This window comes from Mesoplodon bidens (assembly GCF_964165515.1).
Source record: "Mesoplodon bidens genome assembly, chromosome: 7".
Classification (NCBI taxonomy): Eukaryota; Metazoa; Chordata; class Mammalia; order Artiodactyla; family Ziphiidae; genus Mesoplodon; species Mesoplodon bidens.
Window position 1 is genome coordinate 92,810,157 of NC_138164.1, and position 20,874 is coordinate 92,831,030.

At 44.8% G+C, this 20,874-nt stretch overlaps 1 protein-coding gene across 2 annotated transcripts in view; it reads right to left on the bottom strand.

Annotated features, from left to right (window-relative positions):
- The window catches only part of SLC1A2 (solute carrier family 1 member 2), a 101,765-nt gene extending 82,932 nt beyond the window's left edge, over nt 1–18,833 (bottom strand). For both annotated transcript variants that reach the window (XM_081239745.1, XM_081239746.1), the window contains exon 1: nt 18,731–18,833. In XM_081239745.1, coding sequence (XP_081095871.1) covers nt 18,731–18,738 — 8 coding nt within the window. In that variant the 5' untranslated portion in view covers nt 18,739–18,833. The remainder of the gene's footprint in view (nt 1–18,730) is intronic.
- Between the last annotated feature and the right edge of the window lie 2,041 nt (nt 18,834–20,874).

A 20,874-nucleotide genomic window follows, 5' to 3' on the forward strand; every position in this document is an offset into this window, starting at 1 on the left:
GCAATGGCCTCTGAGGAGAAGAATGAGTAAATGGGCATCTCAGGTGAGAGGGAGACTCACTGATTATTACCTCCTCTTTAGCAAAATTTGAATGTTTTGCCTTGTGTGTTAATTACTTTTTCAATGTAAGGATTAAAAATAAGAGAATTACCAAAAATATATTTAACAACAAACACTTCTAGTTTCATCTCCCAATGACTCAAAAGTTAGATGACCAGAACCCCATTTCCTCAAGCTTCCTGGTTAAGCTTTTCCTTTTTTTCTTTTTTTTTCTTTTTTTCGTGGTACGCGGGCCTCTCACTGTTGTGGCCTCTCCCATTGCAGAGCACAGGCTCTGGATGTGCAGGCCCAGCGGCCATGGCTCACGGGCCCAGCCGCTCCGTGTCACGTGGGATCTTCCCGGACCGGGGCACGAACCCGTGTCCCCTGCATCGGCAGGCGGACTCTCAACCACTGTGCCACCAGGGAAGCCCTGGTTAAGCTTTTTCTTTGAGGCTTGGTGAGATTGGCCATTGCAAACATACACCCTGGCATGATCTCTTCTCCATGTCACTTCCCTGAACAGAGAGAGAAGAAGCAATGGGACCCAGCTCGTGACAGGCTAGCATGTGACACAGGACCTGCTGCTTTGGGGTCTGCCATAGCTCTGAGGTAAAGAGGAAGGGGAGAATTAAGGAGCCAGGGTTCCAGCCACGAAGCCTCCAGTCCATCTGGGCACAGCCAGGTCCAGGGAGGGTATCTCTGGCACAGAGATCAAAGAGCTAGCCTCAGCCTGGCCCCCAAGGTACTGGAAGTCTTCAGAATGGTCTCAGCTTCCTATCAGCTTTATGTCAGCGGGGAAAGTTTGTCTTCAAGAGAACAGGACGTGAAACAGAGCTGTCCACACACACACACACACACACACACACACACACACACACACACACACACACAGAGGCACATTCTATAGGCAGAACCTGGGTCTGGCTTTACAGCCCAGGGCTGGTATCTCCAGCTGTATGAGCCTCAGCTACTCATTTTCATCCCTCCGTCTTCTCAGAAGGAAAGAGGATTTCAGAGAAGATTAAATTAGATACAATAACTTCTGCTAAGTGTCTGCCACAGAGTAGCAGTACTGTCCTTTCTTCTTTCCCCATTTCCTTCCGCTATTTTTGAAATAACAAAATGCTTTTTAAAGCATTCAATTGACTAAAAGAGACAACATAAACCCTTGTCAAAATGAATTTTCACACTTCTTAGGAAACTCAGCAGACACTCCAGTGAGACTTAGATCTTTGGACTCATATGTAACAAGTTATGTAAGGGGCATCTTATTCCCCCAGTGTGTGCACTCTGGGATTATGGTGTGCAGGCTAAGGGCAAAAGGAAATTACGTAAGCGTAATCCTGGGAAATCGGCAAGCAAAGCAGAGACCAGTTCAAGAAGCAAGCCAGCGGTATGTTCCAGTGAATCTCTCAGAAGCCAGAAACTTCCAAATGTCTTAAAACACAGGTGGAGTACATTTGGTTGAGAGTAGGGGAGAAAATGGTCAAAATATTTTTTAAATGGTACGTCCGGGTGCCAAACCACCTGAATAGAGGCTGGAACTGCAACAGGGCAGGTCCTTGAAGGTCCCCTGCAGCTCTAGCCTGCTTATTAACCTCTTAGCTGCTGCCTCCCAGGCAGGTCCAGGGCAGGGAGTGAGGGAACAGAAACTTGAGGTCAGGGCATGCTACCGACAAGTGTGAAAGTATTTCGATCTTTTATTTATTTATTTGTTTGTTTGTTTGTTTGTTTTTGGTTGTTTCATCTGGTTTATTACCTAGCCACAGACCACATCAGTGATAGAGGGAGTCTCATTCTTCTAACATTCGTTTTAAAAGTATGGTTATAAGCCAGCTATGTACACCAACATATTCCTTTCCATAGGATTCTGTGTTTTCAGGGTTATTAAAGTATATAACATAACCCGAGCTATGATTCCATATTGACTTCCAGATCAGAAAATGCTTTATACCTCCAAATCACTTTCACGTCACTATCAATACACATATGGTAAAAGCCGGTTGTTTTTGCAAAATATTTTAACTACCAACTGAGTGTCAGCCCTGGAGGAGAGGCATTTCTGAAATAGTCTTATTAACGAAAATGTTTGAAAACCATGTTAAAAACCCGCCAACCTAGGGGGTATCAGAAACAACAGACAAAAAGTTCTCAATCACCTTGGAAATCAGGGCACAGCAAAGGAAAACAGCAGCTTTGCACATCAAATTGACAAAACATTTTAAGGTTATAACATCTAGGATCGGCAAAGACATGGGAAAAGTTAACATGGGAGTCTAGATTGGTAAGGTAGGGTGGAGGCAGGGTTGATGCGGTAGAAAATTAAAAGTGTGCAATACCCTTTGACCCCAACCCCAGAAACATTTTTTCTTAATATCTGTTCTAGAGAAATGTGTATGTCTGCGCACAAAGAGGTACATTCTTTGCTGAATTGTGTATAATAGTAAAACCTGTGAAATAACCTAAATTCCATCAATATGGTTGAAAAAATTCTGATACACTTTGATGCAATGAAAGACTATGTACCTGTTAAAAAGGATGATGTATTACTATTTGGAAAAATCTCCAAGATATAAATATGTGAAAATTTTATACATTTATAATGCACATTTATAATGCATGGAGAAAAATTCTGGAAGAAGCCAAAAAATACTCTCAGGGTTTAACTCTGGGAATAAAAGAGGGTTTTCGAGGCAGGTGTGTGTATACACATTTTTTGCAGGCTTTTTTTGTGTGGTTTTGTTTTTTTGCGGTACGCGGGCCTCTCACTGTTGTGGTCTCTCCCGTTGCGGAGCACAGGCTCCAGACGCGCAGGCTCAGCGGCCATGGCTCACAAGCCCAGCCGCTCCGCGGCATGTGGGATCTTCCCGGACCGGGGCACGAACCCGTGTCCCCTGCATCGGCAGGCAGACTCTCAGCCACTGCGCCACCAGGGAAGCCCTGTGTGTAGGTTTTGACTTTTAATAAAAGTCATGTGTCATGTTCTATAATTAAAATTTATTTTGAGGAATGGTGAATCAGCCATCTGAAATGTTTTGAAGAGGACATAACATTTTTTAATGCAGGAAAGTATTAACTTTTTAAAAGACAAAATTTAGGAGCTGTCCTTTAGAAAGGAGTTATCAGGGAGGTCACAAGCCCTTTGTGCTGAATTTACTTCCAAGCTCACCCAACACAGATATTGACAAAAGATAACCTTAAGTCCGAAATGATTCTGAGGTTTATGCCCAAGAAACAAAACAAATAACCTGTCCAGAAGGACCAGAGGAAATGCACTTCCTGGAAAGCTGGGTACCTTTTATTTTCTTTAAAATGAGAGGAAACTACAGAATCTCTTTTCCTGGTCTGAATTCCACTTTTCCTTGGCCAGTAACAGAGGCAGTTGCATCCCATTCACACAGCAGTTCATGTATCAGAACATACTAGCCCCAAACTGGTCCTGGCCACTTACGTTCAACACTGGGACATCTTCCCCAGAATGTTCATAATAATGATTCTAGGATAGGGCTGCAGCTTGCAAGTGAGACTTTCATCACTGTCCCGCCCTGACACATTGTGAGGACTCAGGCAAGTCACAACAAACACGGTGATGTGTCTGTAATCCATCTTCACAGGGGGTAACCCATTATCTGTGCACCAGAATAATAACAATCAATAATAATAATATCGGTGCACCAAGATCTGACCCCTTCATTTTGACACACACACACACACACACACACACAGATCTGGCAATTTCAAAGGATTGATGAAATCGATGATAGATGCACCAACACTGTGAAATCCCTAGAAGGCTTCTGCCTAACCATCCATTGCAGTGCCCAGGTGATCATTTCACAGCAGATGAAATTCTTGAAACCCAAGGTACATGGCTGAGAAGTGGCCCCACTAAGAACTCAGATGGCGGAGTTCACAGCAGCACTGTTTGCAGTGGCCAGGACATGAAGGCAGCCTGGGTAGCCATCAAGGGATGGATGGAGGGGAGGATGTGGTGTGTGTGTGCGGTGGAATATTGCTCAGCTATGGAAAGGAGTGGAATGATGCCATTTGCAGCGACATGGATGGCCCTGGAGATTTTCGTGCTGGGTGGTGTGGGCCAGACAGAGCAGGATGAATTTCATGTAGTATTTCTTGTGTGGCGAGTCTAGACAAGTGATGCAGGTGAACTTATTTGCAGGACAGAGATAGACTCACGGACTTGGAGAGCAGATGGGGTGAGGGATAAATTAGGAGTTTGGGATTGGGATACACACACTACTGTGCATAGAATGGATGGCCAACAGGAATCTACTGTATAGCACAGGGAACTATAGTCAATGTCTTGTAATAACCTATAATGGAAGAGAATGTAAAAAAAGAATACATATGTTTATATATATACGTGTGTAACTGAATTGCTTTGCTGTACACCTGAAACTAGCACAGAATTGTAGATCAACTATATTTCAATAAAATTTTCTAAAAAAGAACTCAGACCTTCACTGCCCATCATTTAAAAAATACTTTTTACATCTGAGACCCAAATATGATCAAAGTTATTAACTTGTTCATTTACTCATCCATTCAGAAGATATTTACTGAGCATCTACTCTGGGCTTGGCACTATTCTACATACCACAGAAAGATCAGTGAACACAATAGAGGCTCACAAAGAGTGAGGTCATAAACAAATAATTAATGTCATATGGTAATAAGTACTGTAAAGTACTGTGAAAAAACAATGGAGTGATATAATGGTGGGTGGGACAGAGAGTGATGGGGGACTATTTTATATAAGGGGGTCAGGAGGGGACATTTAATCAATGACTTGAAGAAAGTAAGGGTGACCATGTGGAATCCCTGGGAAATGTATTCTGAGAGTGAGAACAGCAAGTGCAAAGGCCCTGAAGCAGGCAAGGTGGTGAATTCTAAAAACAGCAAGGAGGATTTCCTTACCGTCATGCACACAGGCAAATTCTGTAAGCACATGTTTGATGCAATTCAAGAAGTTTCCCCCTGAAAATGCACATACAGAAACATTTTCCTTACCCCAAGACCCCTGGAGCCTTTTGTCCATGGACCCCAGTTAAGAAACTCTATTCTACTCCAACCATTGAAGATGGTTGCTTTGGAGCTAGTGTGGCTCCAAATGGCTGAATCATGGCTGCCATCCCTCATGGGATGAAAGAGACAAAGAGGAGATGAATTCCTTCTTCAGACAACCTGCTGGTTCTGAATTTCCAAAGGGATGGGAGGTCCTTCCCTCATCTTGGGAGACTGAGAAATTAACCTGGGGCAATGATGAACAGGATCAATCGTAGGCTTGCTCACTGCCCCCTCTCTGTACAGGGAAAGCCTTCTGGGTTCTGAGCATTCTGATTAGATCCGATTCCACGGCCTTCTGAGTTGGAAGTGACCCAGAGGCACTTTTAGTTTCCAGAAGGTATAATAGTAAGAGAATCAAACCATTCAGTTAGGCTTAGCAGCTCTGTTTCAGAGAGACAGCAAGTAACTGACAAATATTCTTGGTTTGTCTCTAAGTTGAGTTTTGAATGCCCCAGAGTAAAAAATTAATAACAGTAATTTAAAAAACAATAAAGGGCTTCCCTGGTGGCGCAGTGGTTGAGAGTTCGCCTGCCGATGCAGGGCCCGTGTACCGCAAAAAAAACACAAAAAAACAAAAAAACAACACAACAATAAATAAATAGGCAGATTTAAGCAGCGTGCTGAATCCAAGCAACCCACTCTGTGATGCTTACTTTGCCTGTTTCCCCTGCCAGTTTCTCTCAGGTCCCCACAGGACTCTCAGTGTTAGGACCATCACACCTAATAATTCTTGTTAAATACCAGGGTTCCAATTACAGCTTCACCATAAAACACTTCATAAAATGTGTGGACTTGGCTCCTGCTTTTGCAGACGCGAGTCTGGCCCTCCTTCCTTTCTCCGCTCGGCGTTACACACACCTTCCCGCTCTTGGAGCCCTCTGCGCAGTCCTGAGGAACCCACCCCGGCCTGGTGCGCCTGCCACTGCGTTGATCAGCGAATTCTCTCTGTGAGGGAACCCTTGGGTGATTTCATTCCTTTTCTCCGTGCAAGATTTCTGGGCATCAATCATGACAACATCCAGGAAGGTTGGAGCTTTACACTGTGAAACTCTTAGGACTAGGAGGGACCAATGGGGACAGACAGGAGACAGGGGGATTGAAGCTTACCTCTCCTACACGAAGTGCACCAAGAAATACACACACGGGGCAAGGAGCAGGGGCTAGCAGGGCTAACGCTGACCCCCGTACCCACCAGACTCTTTCCTTGTCTCTTAAAAAATTTTTGTCTGTTTCTCAGATTACATAAATAACATGCACTTTGTTTACAGAAAGATATAAAAAAGAAAATCCCCAGTAAATTCCATTGCCAGGAAAGTCTAAGTAATAGCCAGTGCGTATACCAAGCATTGTTTTCAGTGCTTTATGCTCATGTACACCCATCTACTCATTTAAATCTCACAGCCACACTATAGGGGTGACATTATTTCAAGGCCCATCTTGCAGATGAGAAAACCAAGGCAAAGAGAAATTAAGTAACTTGCCAACATCTCTTAGTTATTAAGCAGAAGAGCTGGAATTCAAACCCAGACCTTGTTCTTAAGGCATTTTAATCGCAACTGCTTTCCATTCGAGGAGTCCATCTCTACCCTGGCTCCCACTGCTCTGGGGTCCAGCCTCCACGGGCTGTTCCTTCTCCTGCCAGCACTCCAACCCTTTGTGAGCTTCCCTGAGAACCACATATTCAATGGGGTTGACAGCAAACCAAAAAGGAAAAGGGGCCACTTTTCAGTCCACTCAGGATGTGGAGAACATCAACTATATGTACAGGATGGTGGGGACACAGTGACCACAAGGGGTTTGGTCTAATGGCAGAGACATGACATGTGAACAAGAAAAACGAACAGCACAAGTGTGGCCAGACTCTAAGCTCCTTGAGGGCAGGTTTGTATTGTATTCACTGCCGACTCAAAGGAGGCGGTTAGTGGCTGCTTGCTGAATGCCTGAAAGAGTAAGATAATAGGAATCTCAGCCCGTGGTGCTCTTCTGAAATCATAAAGAAGTTGGGTATGACTTTCCAGGTGAAGTAACAGTTCAGCTGAGACTCAGAGACTGGATAAGACGCGACCAAACAGAGAAGGGGGGCAGGATGCCCCACAACTGACTCCACAGGACTTGGACCCAGGTCCTCCCAGCAGAGGTTCTGGAGGCAAGGGGTTGGGGTTGGGGCTGGGGAGGGAGTGGGAAAGATAAGTAGGCTCAGGTCATACCGGTACTCCAATGCCAAAGGAAGGAGGGGAGACTTAGGAAAAAGATGTATCTGAAGATAAAGATTAGCGAGTTAACCACTTTAATGAGCTCTCGGAGTGAGAGAACAGGCAAGAACAAAGACCTCAAAAAGGATGAGAGTTGAATCTCGCAACTAGTTCTGTGGGGAAAGAGGAGGAAGAAGAATCCTCCAAAACGCAGGCAGAAAGGAGTCATGAGAGAGCAGGAGAAACATGAAGGCGTCATGAGGAGCCATCTTAAGGGGCTTTCCCCAAAGCAGTGCTACTTTTGAGCACTCCACTAAGGGGACAGACACAGTAACTCAATACAATGAGCCTCCCTCCCTCTATCTCAATGGCCTTTAGACCACCTTAAAGATAAGAATGGATCACAAGCCAATCAACTTTTGGGCAAAATCCAATTCAAAAATAGTGGCTGCCGGGCTTCCCTGGTGGCGCAGTGGTTGAGAGTCCGCCTGCCGATGCAGGGGACACGGGTTCGTGCCCCGGTCCGGGAAGATCCCACATGACGCAGAGTGGCTGGGCCCGTGAGCCATGGCTGCTGAGCCTGCGCGTCCGGAGCCTGTGCTCCGCAACGGGAGAGGCCACAGCAGTGAGAGGCCCGCGTACCACAAAAAAAAAAAAAAAAAAAAAAAGATAGATAGATAGCTAAATAAATAAAAATAGTGGCTGCCTGGAGCAATGTGTTGAGAAGTATTCTGAAGCTCAGTCCAGATTCAAAGTGAATGAGTTCTATGATCCATTAGAAATGTCTGCTATGGACACATAATTGAGTGCCCATATTTGCCATCGTTCGCCCAGTAATTTGCACACACTTTCTTTCTTAGATGTAGGCTCATTTAGAGCCGAGACTGTCAGATTTATCTTTGTGCCAGGCCCTGTGCCAGGTAGGCACCAGGGAACAGAGATCACTGTGCTCAGCAAATGTTTGTTAAATGAATGATCGCACTCATTTGTTCCTAAGAATAATGATGACAAAGAAGCTGGGTGCTGTGAGTTTTCGGAATGCAGGGGTGGCAGAAGGGGCTTCTTCCTCCGAAGCCAGCTTTCCATTCTGACCCCGCCAGGGGCCAAACTCCCTATGACAGTCTGGGCTCCTCTTGGGTTGAGCTGAGGTTGTCCTCATTCAGGGAAAGTACCCAGCCAACGGACAGCATCCATGCATTGCCCTGCAAGAGATGTTACTAACAGAGCTGATAAATTCTGGAATTGATGGGCACGGCCTCACTAGAAACATGCCTGTGAATCCAGGCTGACACAGAAGCATTCCCCAGGCATCTGCTTCTGCAGAGGAGACTTGTGGAATGTCAAAAGCAGAGACACGCCCAGCTTGGCCTCCCTTGCGGTTGGTGAAAGAACTTCTAGCAATGGGTTGAGCCAATGAACAGCCGTTTCTGGGGGTCTTCCCTCAAGTATTTATTGATGAGCAAACCCTATAATCCTCTTTGTTGTCCCTCAACCCTCAGCAGAGTGTCTTGTATGTAGTGGAGACTCAGTAATAAGACAGACACTTAAAGAACTCCTGAATAGATGAGGAGGAAGGCAGCACATGATTAACTGCCAAAGGAACGATGCACACACGCATCAGTGCTACCGGAGTTACAAAGAGCTGGATGGGACAGCTTGGAACAGAGTCACAAAGGAGAAAGAAGAGTGTGGGCTGAGTTTGGAAGGCTGTAGGTAGACATTCGATAGGGATAGAGAAGGGGAGACAGGCATCTGGCAGAGGAAATGGAGGGCAAAAGCTCGGAGGCAGGATGGGAAAGGCAAAGTTCAGTAACAGGAGGAACAATGTGGGAGGAGAATCTGGGAGAAACAGGGAGCAAGATTGGAAGCAGGGATGTGAATGGGGGGCACCGCAGGGGCCCAGGCAGTGAGGAATGAGGCCGGAGTTAAGGTGTGGACTATATGGATGAAAATAAAGATTCTAAGAAACCAAGCCCACATTGAAAGGGAGAATCAGGAAGGAGTCAAAGGTGCAAAGGGAATCAAAGGCCGAGAGGACCCTAGGAACAAACAGTCAAAGGATGGATGAAGTGGCAGTTTTCTATAAGTCCTTAGTAACATGGATTTTTTGTGGACTGCAGACCACCAAACCTTGTCTGGCAAATGCCCAGGGCCCAGATATCAATAATTCAGATAGTTTATTTTTTCTTTGGAAACCTATGGAGCTGTCCTCTTCATCCTAGCTCCTTTTCCTCCCTTCCTTTTGTAGAGGAACAAAAAGAGAGGAAAGGCCCTTCCCCTCCAGATTTTCAATCTCCTTTGCTCTGGGCACTCACCCAGAGACCTGAGAAAGTCCTGGTTTCTCTCATAGCAAAGATATGTATCTAACACACTTACTATTCACAGGACATCTGCATTTAAAGGAAGCCTGGCTCAGATGCTTAGATTTTCTAGATGTCTGTCCACAGTTTCCTGTTTGCTGCATGCCTGGGAGGGGATGGAGTGAATAACCCACAGTCCTTGGGCTCAGGGAGCTTACAATTTAGCAACTGAAAAGGCCATTCTAGTCTGTTTTGTACTTATTTTTTCCAGCAGGGGGCAGAAGTCTTTAGTTATGAACAAGCTCTCCAGAGGTAGTGAGACCTGGGTACAAATCCCAGATCCACCACTTACCAGCTAAGAAACTTGGAGTGAGTTTCTTAATGTCTCTGAGCCTCAGTTTTTCTCCTTTTTGGAATGTAAGCTCTGAATGGGATGGCCCATGCAAAGGGCTCAGTTCAGTGCCCGGCACATGGCATTTACTCTGGTTACCTGCCAGGATGTGCCAGGAAATACTGGAAGCTCACTACTGATTTTTAGGACTCACACTCGGAGGACAAGACAACATCTCCCAAACCCTAGAGGCTGAGTGAGCCATTAAGTCTTATCAACCCTTCTTACTTCCAGATGGAGAAACCAAGAGACTCTCTTCTTCCTTGTTTTATCTTGCAGAGTGTAAGGGTGGAAGATACTATCAACATTTGTTGAGCATCTACAGTGAGTCCAGCATGGCATTAGGCATGTCCTAGGCTTTATCTCTTTTAATCCTCACAACAACCCACAAGGTACAAACGTTTAACCCAGATCAAGTGAGAAGGAAAAGAGACTGAGGGTGTGAAACTTCCCCAAGGTCCTATTGCGACTGCAGAGCTGGGCTTCAAACCCGGGCCTCTCCAGCCACCTCAGATGCTTCCCCCGCTCTTGACTGGAGCCAGACCTGAACCCCCGGTACCTGGGGATCCTTCCATGAAGGCACACCAAGGTAAGATGTCATCCCAGTGTGTCAATTTCAGGCCCTAACAAGCTTGGCAGAAGCAACAAAACTTTCGACGGTGTAGCTGCTCCATCAAGTCTGATTGGGAAGATGCCTGCCTGGGGTTGGAGCCTCTCTCTGGTCTGGACCCAGGCCCTGGGGTGGGTGACCTCCTAGCAGGCATTGGAAGCACCCTCCACTCATGGCCTCAAAAGAGTAATGGAAGGAGCCTTAATTCCATTCTTTGTATCATCTTGCACGTTGACCATACCACCTCTCTGAGAGAACATACTAAATCCCGCCCACATTTTTATTTCCTTTTGGAGATTTTCTTACAGAGTGAACCCATCTACCCACTATCCTCATAGAATGGAATCAGCTGACCCAGTCTTCATTTGAGAGATTAATCATAAGAGTATACTAACAATCGCTACTGAGTACTTACTCGGAGTCAGGTACTCTCCCAAAGAAATAGATACAATCAATCATTAGTTCCACTTTATAGATGGGAAAACTGAGGTTTAGAGTATGAGGTAGGTTAATCAAAGTCAGGCAACTGGTTAGTGGCACAGAGAGAATACAAACCAGAAATGCTTTCCTTAGGAGCCCAGGCTCTACTCACTGTGTCACACGTTCTCCAGGGAAGCTGGGGCAGCCTTCCATTCCTTCCCCACCTCCCTGAATGGCCAGCACATCTCCGCTCTCACAGATGGCACGTGGGCACCTGGGACTGTGGAGTCTGAAGAACACTCCAGACTAGCATATTTTCCTACCAACATGGACATGTGTGCCACCACTCCACTGCACTCAGCCCGGCCACGAGGAGGTTAATAAGCCAAAAATCATCTGGTTTTCAAGTGATATTTAGTGACCTCATGAGATACAGTATCATTGTGAGTGCTCTGTGTGTACTTTTAGAATGCAAGACAGAAAACTGCATATGATCACAATTTTAGGAAAACCATACGTTGCATCAAGATGCCAAAAAAAAAAAAAAAGGCACCAAAGGTTTCCAGTGGTTGTAATGGTAGGATGACGGATGCATTTTATTTCCTTATATATTGATGGATGCATTTTATTTCCTTATTGATTCTTTCCTTTATGTTCAAACTTTCTACAACAAACACAAATTAACCTTTAGAACAAGAAACAAAAAACTTACAAAAATAAGCCGATTGACCCCCCCAAAAGTCTACATTATTCAGAGTAAAGACAAAGAATAGTTCCATCTGTAAGTAACCTCACTGGCACATGCTCCCTCACCTGGCTGCTTACACATCGTGCCTGGTTACGAATTTACACCTCCATGTAGCACTACATGGTTTCCAAGCCTGCCTCTGATGCTAAGAGAGGAATGTCAGGGTTGGGAGTGAATTACCTTAACCCATCCCTGGCCCCTTTCCAGTCTGAGCCACAGCCTTTTGCAGAGGGAAGGTTTATTTACCGACAGCCTTGTGATGCAGTTGGCCTATTTTTGGCTGGCAGGCGGGGCAGGTTAGCTCTTTATCCACTCCTGCCTTGGCCGAGCCTCAGAGGTCACAGAGACAAGGCATTTTCATCTTGTCCCGGTGCCAAGGTTGTTTTTCTAGAAGCCACTCCAATGGCTGAGGAACCAGCCAGGCTCCAACTCGCTTCTCCAAAGCACTGGCACAATTTCTTCTCCTAAGAACATCATCACCAGTTAGATTTGTAAAAACATCTCAGAGTGAGCTGTACCAAATCTGAGAGAGAGAGAGAGAATGCGAGCTGCTCTTCTTTTGTAATACACCTTAAAGGACACAGTTCACTCCAGGGGTTAGGCTGAGACAGGTGGGAATAAGCTAATGCAATGGGTAAACAGTGCTGCAGAAGATGTAAATGGTAAATGGGAATTCAGGGGGTGGGGGAGAAGGGATCTGGGGAGGAAAAGGGAGGATCTTGACCAGGAAGCAAGAGGTCCTATCAACACAGTGGGGAGGTGGGAGCTTGCGTGGCAGAGATGGCCAATGAAGATTATCCCAGCTAGCAGGGGTGGTCAAAGGACCTTCAATAATAATAACAATAATAATAGCAATAATAATAACGTTGATAGTAATGATAGCTAACATTTCCAAAGCACTTAACTCCAGATGTCCTTCCAAGCACTTTGTACCCACAACAATCCTGTGAGGTAGGTACTACTCTCATCCCCATTCCACAGGTGAAGAAACTGAGGCACCAAAAAGTACAGTTATCTGTGCAAAGTGACAGTAAGTGGGTTTTGAAAATCTCAGCCTGACTTCAGAAACTTTGTTCTTAACCACATCACTACACACTCTTTCCCTAAGAACAGAAACGCCAAAGGTGCCACTGTATCCCCCCCGCTGTGTTGTTCTGCAGTGTAAGCCACCCGCTTCCCTTGCCACTCATACCATCAGTAAGCTCTGCTGTGTCTACAGCCTTAAGGCTGTGAAACCCTGGGAAGCGGGGCATCAAAACGGTTCCAAGGAGGGAAGGCAGGGTGGAAAGAGCCTGCACAGATGGTGACAGGGTGGAGAGGAAGAATTCAACAGAAGCAGGACTCAGATTGGGAGGTGCCTTGGAGAAATCCAAGCCTCTAAGAATCCATGGAAGAGAGGCTCAGTGGCCCTCCGAATATGAGCAGGGCTTCAAGTCAATTTCACATAAATCATAAAGTACAATAACATCCTGTGCGAAACTGGATGATTTGTGAAATTTTGAGACTGACACTTGAATTTTGATGCCTTATTTCCTTGGTTTTAAGGTAACCTTTTTTCTTTCTTTGAATATTTTAGAACTTCTGAAATTGGAATATATACTTGCATATAATATTCAATATATACATCTATTGCGGTGTTTGCCTTTCTACTTGAAAAAACTATTATTAAATTGTTTTTGCAGATTACAACCAAGGGTGATCTAGGATGGAGTAAATGCAGCTGTTTAAGAACCTTCTGATAGAACTTCCCTGGTGGCACAGTTGTTAAGAATCCGCCTGCTAATGCAGGGGACATGGGTTCAAGCCCTGGTCCGGGAAGATCCCACATGCCGTGGTGCAACTAAGCCCGTGTGCCACAACTACTGAGCCTGTGCTCTGGAGCCCGTGAGCCACAACTACTGAAGCCTGTGCACCTAGAGCCCATGCTCGACAACAAGAGAAGCCACTGCAGTGAGAAGCCCGAGCACCACAACGAACTGTAGCCCCTGCTCGCTGCAACTAGAGAAAGCCCACAGGCAGCAACAAAGACCCAATATAGCCATAAATAAATAAATAAATAAGAACCTTCTCATAGAAGCAGATGCACTGACTTTCTCACTCACTTGTCTCTTTACTGTTAAGGTTTCCACTACTCAAGCAATTCATACAAATGTACAGAAGCAAATCCCCGCCTCTGCCTCACCTAGCAGACTCTTGCTCATCCTTCTGGTCTTGGATCAAATATTGCTTCCTCCAGGAAGCCTTCCTGACCTCGAAGATCAGGTCTAACTTCCCTATTTGTCTGTGTAATGGACTGATGTCCACCATCCTCCACTAGACTGTACCCGCCATGAGGGCAGGATTGGGCCTTTTTTCCCTCATGGTTAAATCACCACTTAAGAGCACAATACATAGAAGTACTATTCACAATAGCCAAGACATAGAAACAACCTAAATGTCCATCAACAGATGAACAGATAAAGAAGATGTAATATAATATATATATATATATATACACACAATGGAATATTACTCAGCCATAAAAAGAATGAAATAATGTCATTTGCAGCAACATGGATGGACCTAGAGATTATCATACTTAGTGAAGTAAGTCAGAAAGAGAAAGACAAATACCATATGATATCACTTATATGTAGAATCTAAAATACAACACAAATGAACATATCTACAAAACAGAAACAGACTCACAGACATAGAGAACAGACTTGTGATTGCCAAAGGGGAGGGGGCTGGGGGAGAGACAGATTGGGAGTTTGGGATTAGCAGATGCAAACTAGTATATATAGGATGGATAAGCAACAAGGTACTGTATAGCACAGGGAACTCTAGTCTATATCTTGTGATAAACCATAATGGAAAAGAATATGAGAAAGAATATATATATATATGTATGTATGTATGTATAACTGAGTCACTTTGCTGTACAGCAGAAATTAACACATTGTAAATCAATTATACTTCAATAATTTTTTTAATTTTTGAAAATACAAAAAAAAGAGAGCACAATAGGAATTTCAATAATTTTTTGCTTCATGAATAAATTTGAGTTTCTAATGAGAGCTGGAAGACAAATGATTAATTCTTGCCTCAGATGATTCCAAATTCCTTTCAAAAATTCTTGGCGGGTTTCCCTGGTGGTGCAGTGGTTGAGAGTCCACCTGCCAATGCAGGGGACACGGGTTCGTGCCCCAGTCCGGGAAGATCCCACATGCCGCGGAGCGGCTGGGCCCATGAGCCATGGCCACTGAGCCTGCGCGTCCGGAGCCTGTGCTCCGCAATGGAAGAGGCCACAACAGTGAGAGGCCCGCGTACAGAAAAAAAAAAAAAAATTCTTGGCAAATGTCACCACCTACAAGGGTGGACACGAGCTAGACTTTCAGGAGAGAAGAAAGTCTTGCCATCTTCCTACCACCACTGGACCATGTTGATATTTAATCCACTGCCTGTTAAATAATATTTAGGCGTTTATTATTTTTCTGTACTGGCTCCTAGTGACTCTTTCTTACTCCTCTTTCATTTATAAGCCAAATCCTCACTTGAATGAATGTTAAGTAAATAAATAATATGACTACAACATTTAGTACAATAATAGTATACATTTTAAACCTTGAGGAAGGAAAACTTCAACCGAGGTATTGGAATGGTGCGATAGGTTATTATTGATACTCTTTCAAATCCTGTAATCCTTTCAACCATTGAGAAAAATTTCACACTTAGAAGGGTCCCTAGAAACCTTCAGATCTGGCCACTTGGCAGATAAAGGCCAAAGACAACATCAGCTGCCAGATGACAGAGGTGTCCTACCGATGTATCCTGGCACAAGAGACCCCCTAGAATAAAAGGGAAAGCTTGTGGCCAAAGGCTCTGTATTGGTCCACTGCTTCAGGTGCTTCTCTTTTGCCCTAACACAGCGGGTCTCAACCAGGGGCAATTCTATAATATTTGAAGACATTTCTCATTGTCACAACTGAAGAGAAGGGGTGTTCCTTGCAGACAGAGGCCAAGGATGCTGCTAAACATCTCCCTGAACAGAGTTAGCTGGCTCCAAATGTCAACAGTACAAAGGTCAAGGAACCCTGCCCCGAGAGATGTCAGAAAAGGACCCAGAATGAGCTCTGGGCAACTCCCCACGCTTCTCGGCCCCAACCACAACACGCTCCCCTCACCACAACACATCTAAGGTTGTGCATCATATACCAAGGCTCTTGTCTACCACCACATGTACGCAAATATGGACCAGAGGACAGACCCAGCCCCACCAGAAACATGACACATCTTCTGGGAGCAGCAATTTTACTCAGAATTCACTGAATTGTCTCGATTCTCAGATACATCTTGTTCCCGTATTTTAATATTTCTGAAAATGGAATGTGCCTTATAATTAATGCAGGTTTACCCGCCCACATGTCATTCTGAAATCAATGGAAACTCTTATAAACGATTATATATCAGAAGCAGAGAAACATGGTAGTTTAAAACACAACATCTAGAAATAAACACAAATAGACGATGGAGTGTGATGTAAAATGTGCTTGAAAGACAAAGACCAAACACAAGCCTTCAGAGAATTTCTCTCTTGCAGCAGGCTCTTTCCACCAGGGTGAGGTCACATGCCTCCACCTCGTTGGTAGAAAAGTTCGAAGCGTAGACTTTACTCTCAGGATGAAAAACAACCAGTAGCCTGAGGGTCTGTGATGAGACCACCCATGGTGGGCTCGCTTTAAAACCTCAGGTGGCCTGCCCTCTTCCTACTGGCCCTCAGCACCCTCCTCCCGCATCTCCACCCCATTCATCCCCGCTGTCTCTCTGCTGTTCTCTCCCATAACTAGTACCATTTCCGGTGGTCAGCACTTGGCAGCATTCAGAGGCTCACTAGGAGGACAGCACCCATGGGTCCTGCCTGCTGACCGCCTTGTTTGACTGCATGGGTGCTGCAAATCAGCAGGGCGTGGTCAGTACAATGGCTCTGGAGTGAGTGAGGCCAGTTACAGACCTAGACTCAGCACCTTGGCTGCCTGTCTCCCGGACAAGCTTAGGTAACTCTTTACAGCTCGGTTTTCTCCTATGGAGAATGGCAGGGGATTATAATAGCACTGCCCACTACAGGAGAGGCCACAACAGTGAGAGGCCCAAGTACCACAGAAAAAAAAAAAAAAAGAAACTATAAACAAATGAACCTTTAGGACTTAGTTTTAAACAGTGAGAGAAATGAGCCAAAATGTGAAAAGAATAAGTCATTTATATTACTGTGAAAAAGGAAAATCATCAGGTTTTTCACAGCTTGGTATCATCCACAGTGTCAAATACATAGAGTCCTCGCCCAAAATCCAACCTTTCCACACTTTATCGCTTCTTTCTGATTTCCTGAATTATTACTATCAGCAGTTTCTGCTTCATTTGACTCATTTTTAAAAAATTAATTTATTTATTTCTGGTTGAACAGGGACTACTCTTCTTTGGGGTACGCTGGCTTCTCACTGTGGTGGCTTCTCTTGTTGCAGAGCATGGGCTCTAGGCACATTGGCTCAGCGGTTGTGGCTCGTGGGCTCTAGAGAGCAGACTCAGTAGTTGTGGCGCATGGGTTTAGTTGCTCCGCAGCATGTGGGATCTTCCCAGACCAGGGCTCGAACCCATGTCCCCTGCATTGGCAAGTGGATTCCTAACCACTGCGCCACCAGGGAAGTCCCATCATTATTTTTCTGTCATCTTTTTGAGCTTCTAAAAACAGAAATCAGCATGTAAAAGGATAGAGTATTTAAGTACTGTCCCAATTCTACCCAATTTAGGGTAAACCCTAAAACTGGGCCCAAAACATAGAAGACACTCAAAAGATATGATTGAAGAACAGAATGAACATAAGACATTGTCTTCCCAATTATGGAGGGAAAAAAAAGAGTAATTTGAAGGGAAAAACAGCAAGAGGAGCTGGTGGTCTTTGTAACACCTACATTTTGTGTTGCAAGAGGAATAAGAAATGCTAGAGTCCCTGAGTAGAGCATTGGACCAAACACCTTACATATTTAGCAATATCAGAAAATATCTTTCCATCATGTAAACCAAGCCTCCTGTCTTTTCCATCACACCAAGTGCAACATCACTTACACTGTTGCTTTTCAATCTTTGATCCCAAGACCTTTTGCAGCAGGATTAACTGGTTGATGATACACTCTTAATAAAGTCATTCACATATCGTGCACTTGCACAAGGGAATACAGTTACCACACAACAGGTAAATGGCAGAGCTGAGATGCATGGATTTTTATCTGGACCAATTTCTTCAGCAATGATTGCTGAAGACGCTAGCTAACATCGGAACTTCTAGAAAGAGTCTGGGGCTGAATGCAGAAGACATCCTCATTTAGGACTCTGTGTCATACTTCTGGGTGCTTAAGTTCTTCAAGAGGCAATCACGGATGATGACCTTGGTACAAGGTACAGTTTTTCCAACTCATCACTAAACACCTTATTAATATGTTATTTAAGCAATCATCTAAAGGAGAAAACGTCTCTATGAAAAAGTAGGAATATCATCTATTCAACCACTGATTCATTCAAAACATACTCATTGAGAAGCAAACCATGTGTCTGGTTCATTGCTAGGCATTGGGGTGCAGGGACCCACACATTTTCTTCACCAGCCTGAGATGTTTCAGGGCCAATTGTTTTTCTGATGAACAGATTATATTTCCCAATTTGTACTCCTTCTTTCTTGAAACCTCTACATTTCTAGGGAAGACCTGGTTCACAGAAGGAAGCCCACGTTATCTCAACCACTGGGAAAAGCAAGAGTCTTTGCCAAATACCAAAATAGGCTCCAATAAGTGTTTTATAATAACACATGGTCCCACTTTCTGTCTCTCCTCTTCCTCCAGGAATATAAGGGGATTCCTCTCTTCTCATCAACCCGCACTGTCCACCGCCACCCCACCCAAGGCTTCTGACCTGACCATCCTCTCGTCTCCAGGAACGCACTGGCCACGTAGCACTGGAATGAGTTCTGTCTTCCATCTCGGTGCTGTTGTACCTCCGAGAAAAATCTGCCCGTTGCTTTAAAGTTTACCTAGCCAGAGTTCTGATGTCACAGAAGTAACAAACTGTCCTACTGACTGTTGTCATTTAGCTGAAAAGCTCAAGGTCACTAAGTGTTTGTTTGAACATTGTGTAATTATGGGAGTTAAAGACCTCATCGGGATCATCTTAGGCCTTTGATGTCCCTTTCCTCTCCATAAGCAAGAACCGTACCTGTTTCCTATCCAGGTGTTGTGACTTTCCACTCAGCGAGCCCAGAAGCTTGCTGACAAGCCCCAGTCACTGTCACGAGACCACCATCCCTTGGCACTTACCCTCATTCCTCTATCACTATCCTTACAGCCACTGTGATCATTAACCATTCCACCCCTGGCAGCCTCACTCCCTGACACTTAACCTGGAATCATCAAAGTACTGAGTCTTTACCTTCTAATTCCCAATGTAAATGAAAGTAACCCTCTCCTTGTAAGGTTCGGAGATGTTGTAGCCTTCCAGTTGATCCGAAATTTTCACAAGAGCTATGCATCTGGGAAAAAATTGTATTTTATTTGGTTCCTAATCTCAGCCATAGGTAAGTCTATAGCATGCAGTGGACACCTTTTGGGCCTCCACCTGAGATTTCAGTCCTACTTCCACCTCTCATGATCTGTGTAATGTTGGGCAGATTACTTAACAACTCTGAACCTCAAATACCTCATTCATAAATAATAATAATAATAATATAATACCTCACAAGGTTGTTGTGAAAATTAAATCAGTCAACATACACGTATGTACCTAGAACATGGATAGCATGCAACACATAGTAACTATTGTTTTCATCAGTATTTATTCAATCCACAAATATTTCTTAGGTACAGTAGCCATTGCCTTTATGAGCCCTTAATGTCCTTTGAACAATTTTGCTATCGAGAGCTGCCATTAGAATCCATGGCAAATCCACAGCCAACTGGATTTTCAGATCTCAGATCCCCTTGGGAGCTTGACTACATTCAAGCTCTTCTAGTTGCAGCATCTTCATCCTCTGTTGGTGCCATTTGTCACTGTAAGATCTTGATATTAGCTATTCTTCACTGCAGACTTACTATGTGCCAGGCACATTCTACATGCTTTACGTGTGTTTGGCGAATTTAAATCTTTCAACAACCCTGTGAGGTAGGCACTACTAGTATTTACATTTGTAGACCAGGAGAAGGCACAGAGAGGCTGAGTAATTTGCCCAAGGTCACACAGCAGCTCCATGGCAGAGCTGGGATCCAAACCCTCAAACTCAGACTCCTGAGCCTATGCCCAGAACCATCGCATGACCCTGACTCTCCCTGGAGGGGTTTACTGTCTCTCTAGAGAAGGGGCAGTGTGAGGCATGGATATTCGAGAAAGAATGGGAAGTGGAGGAGGGAAGGGTGGGTGTGGGTGAGGCATGGAGAGTGAGACCATCTTTCGGGTGTCGTGCAGAGAAAACCACCAGCTAATCAATGAATCAGGCACAACCTAAGCCGCATTCACATTCTACCCCAGAATGTTCTGGGGTTGCCGCAGACCCATGGATGCCTGAGTAGGAGGCAGAGAGCAGGTTGCTGCCTGGCAGCAAGGAAGGGGGCCCAGCTGGAGCCTGGGACACGGCTAATGAGAGCAAAGCTGCTACAGATGCCTCTTTCTCTAGGTTGCCAAGGTTTTTGTCACTTGTAAAACAGGGGGTCACCAGAGGGTTTCAAATATCATTTGGGATACAGAGCCAGAGGGTACCTTAAGATCCCTCCACATTGTGGGATTCTAGGATGCCAGTCCTTCTCCCCAGCCCCAGGGATACTGTCAACAGAGCCAGCTCCATTTTCGAAATGACAAACAGAAGAACTACCACTAAGAGTACTTTCTATAAGCCGGGTGCTTTAGGCTGAATTCTTCCAGCCACACTCTGTATGGAATTATTATTCTCTCCACCTTACTGATGAGGCGTAGAGAGGGAAAGAAATCTGCCCCGGGACATGAAGCCGGCAAGAACTGGAGCCACGACCTGAGCCCAAGATGGGAGAAACTCAGATCAGGTGCAGTCTAGG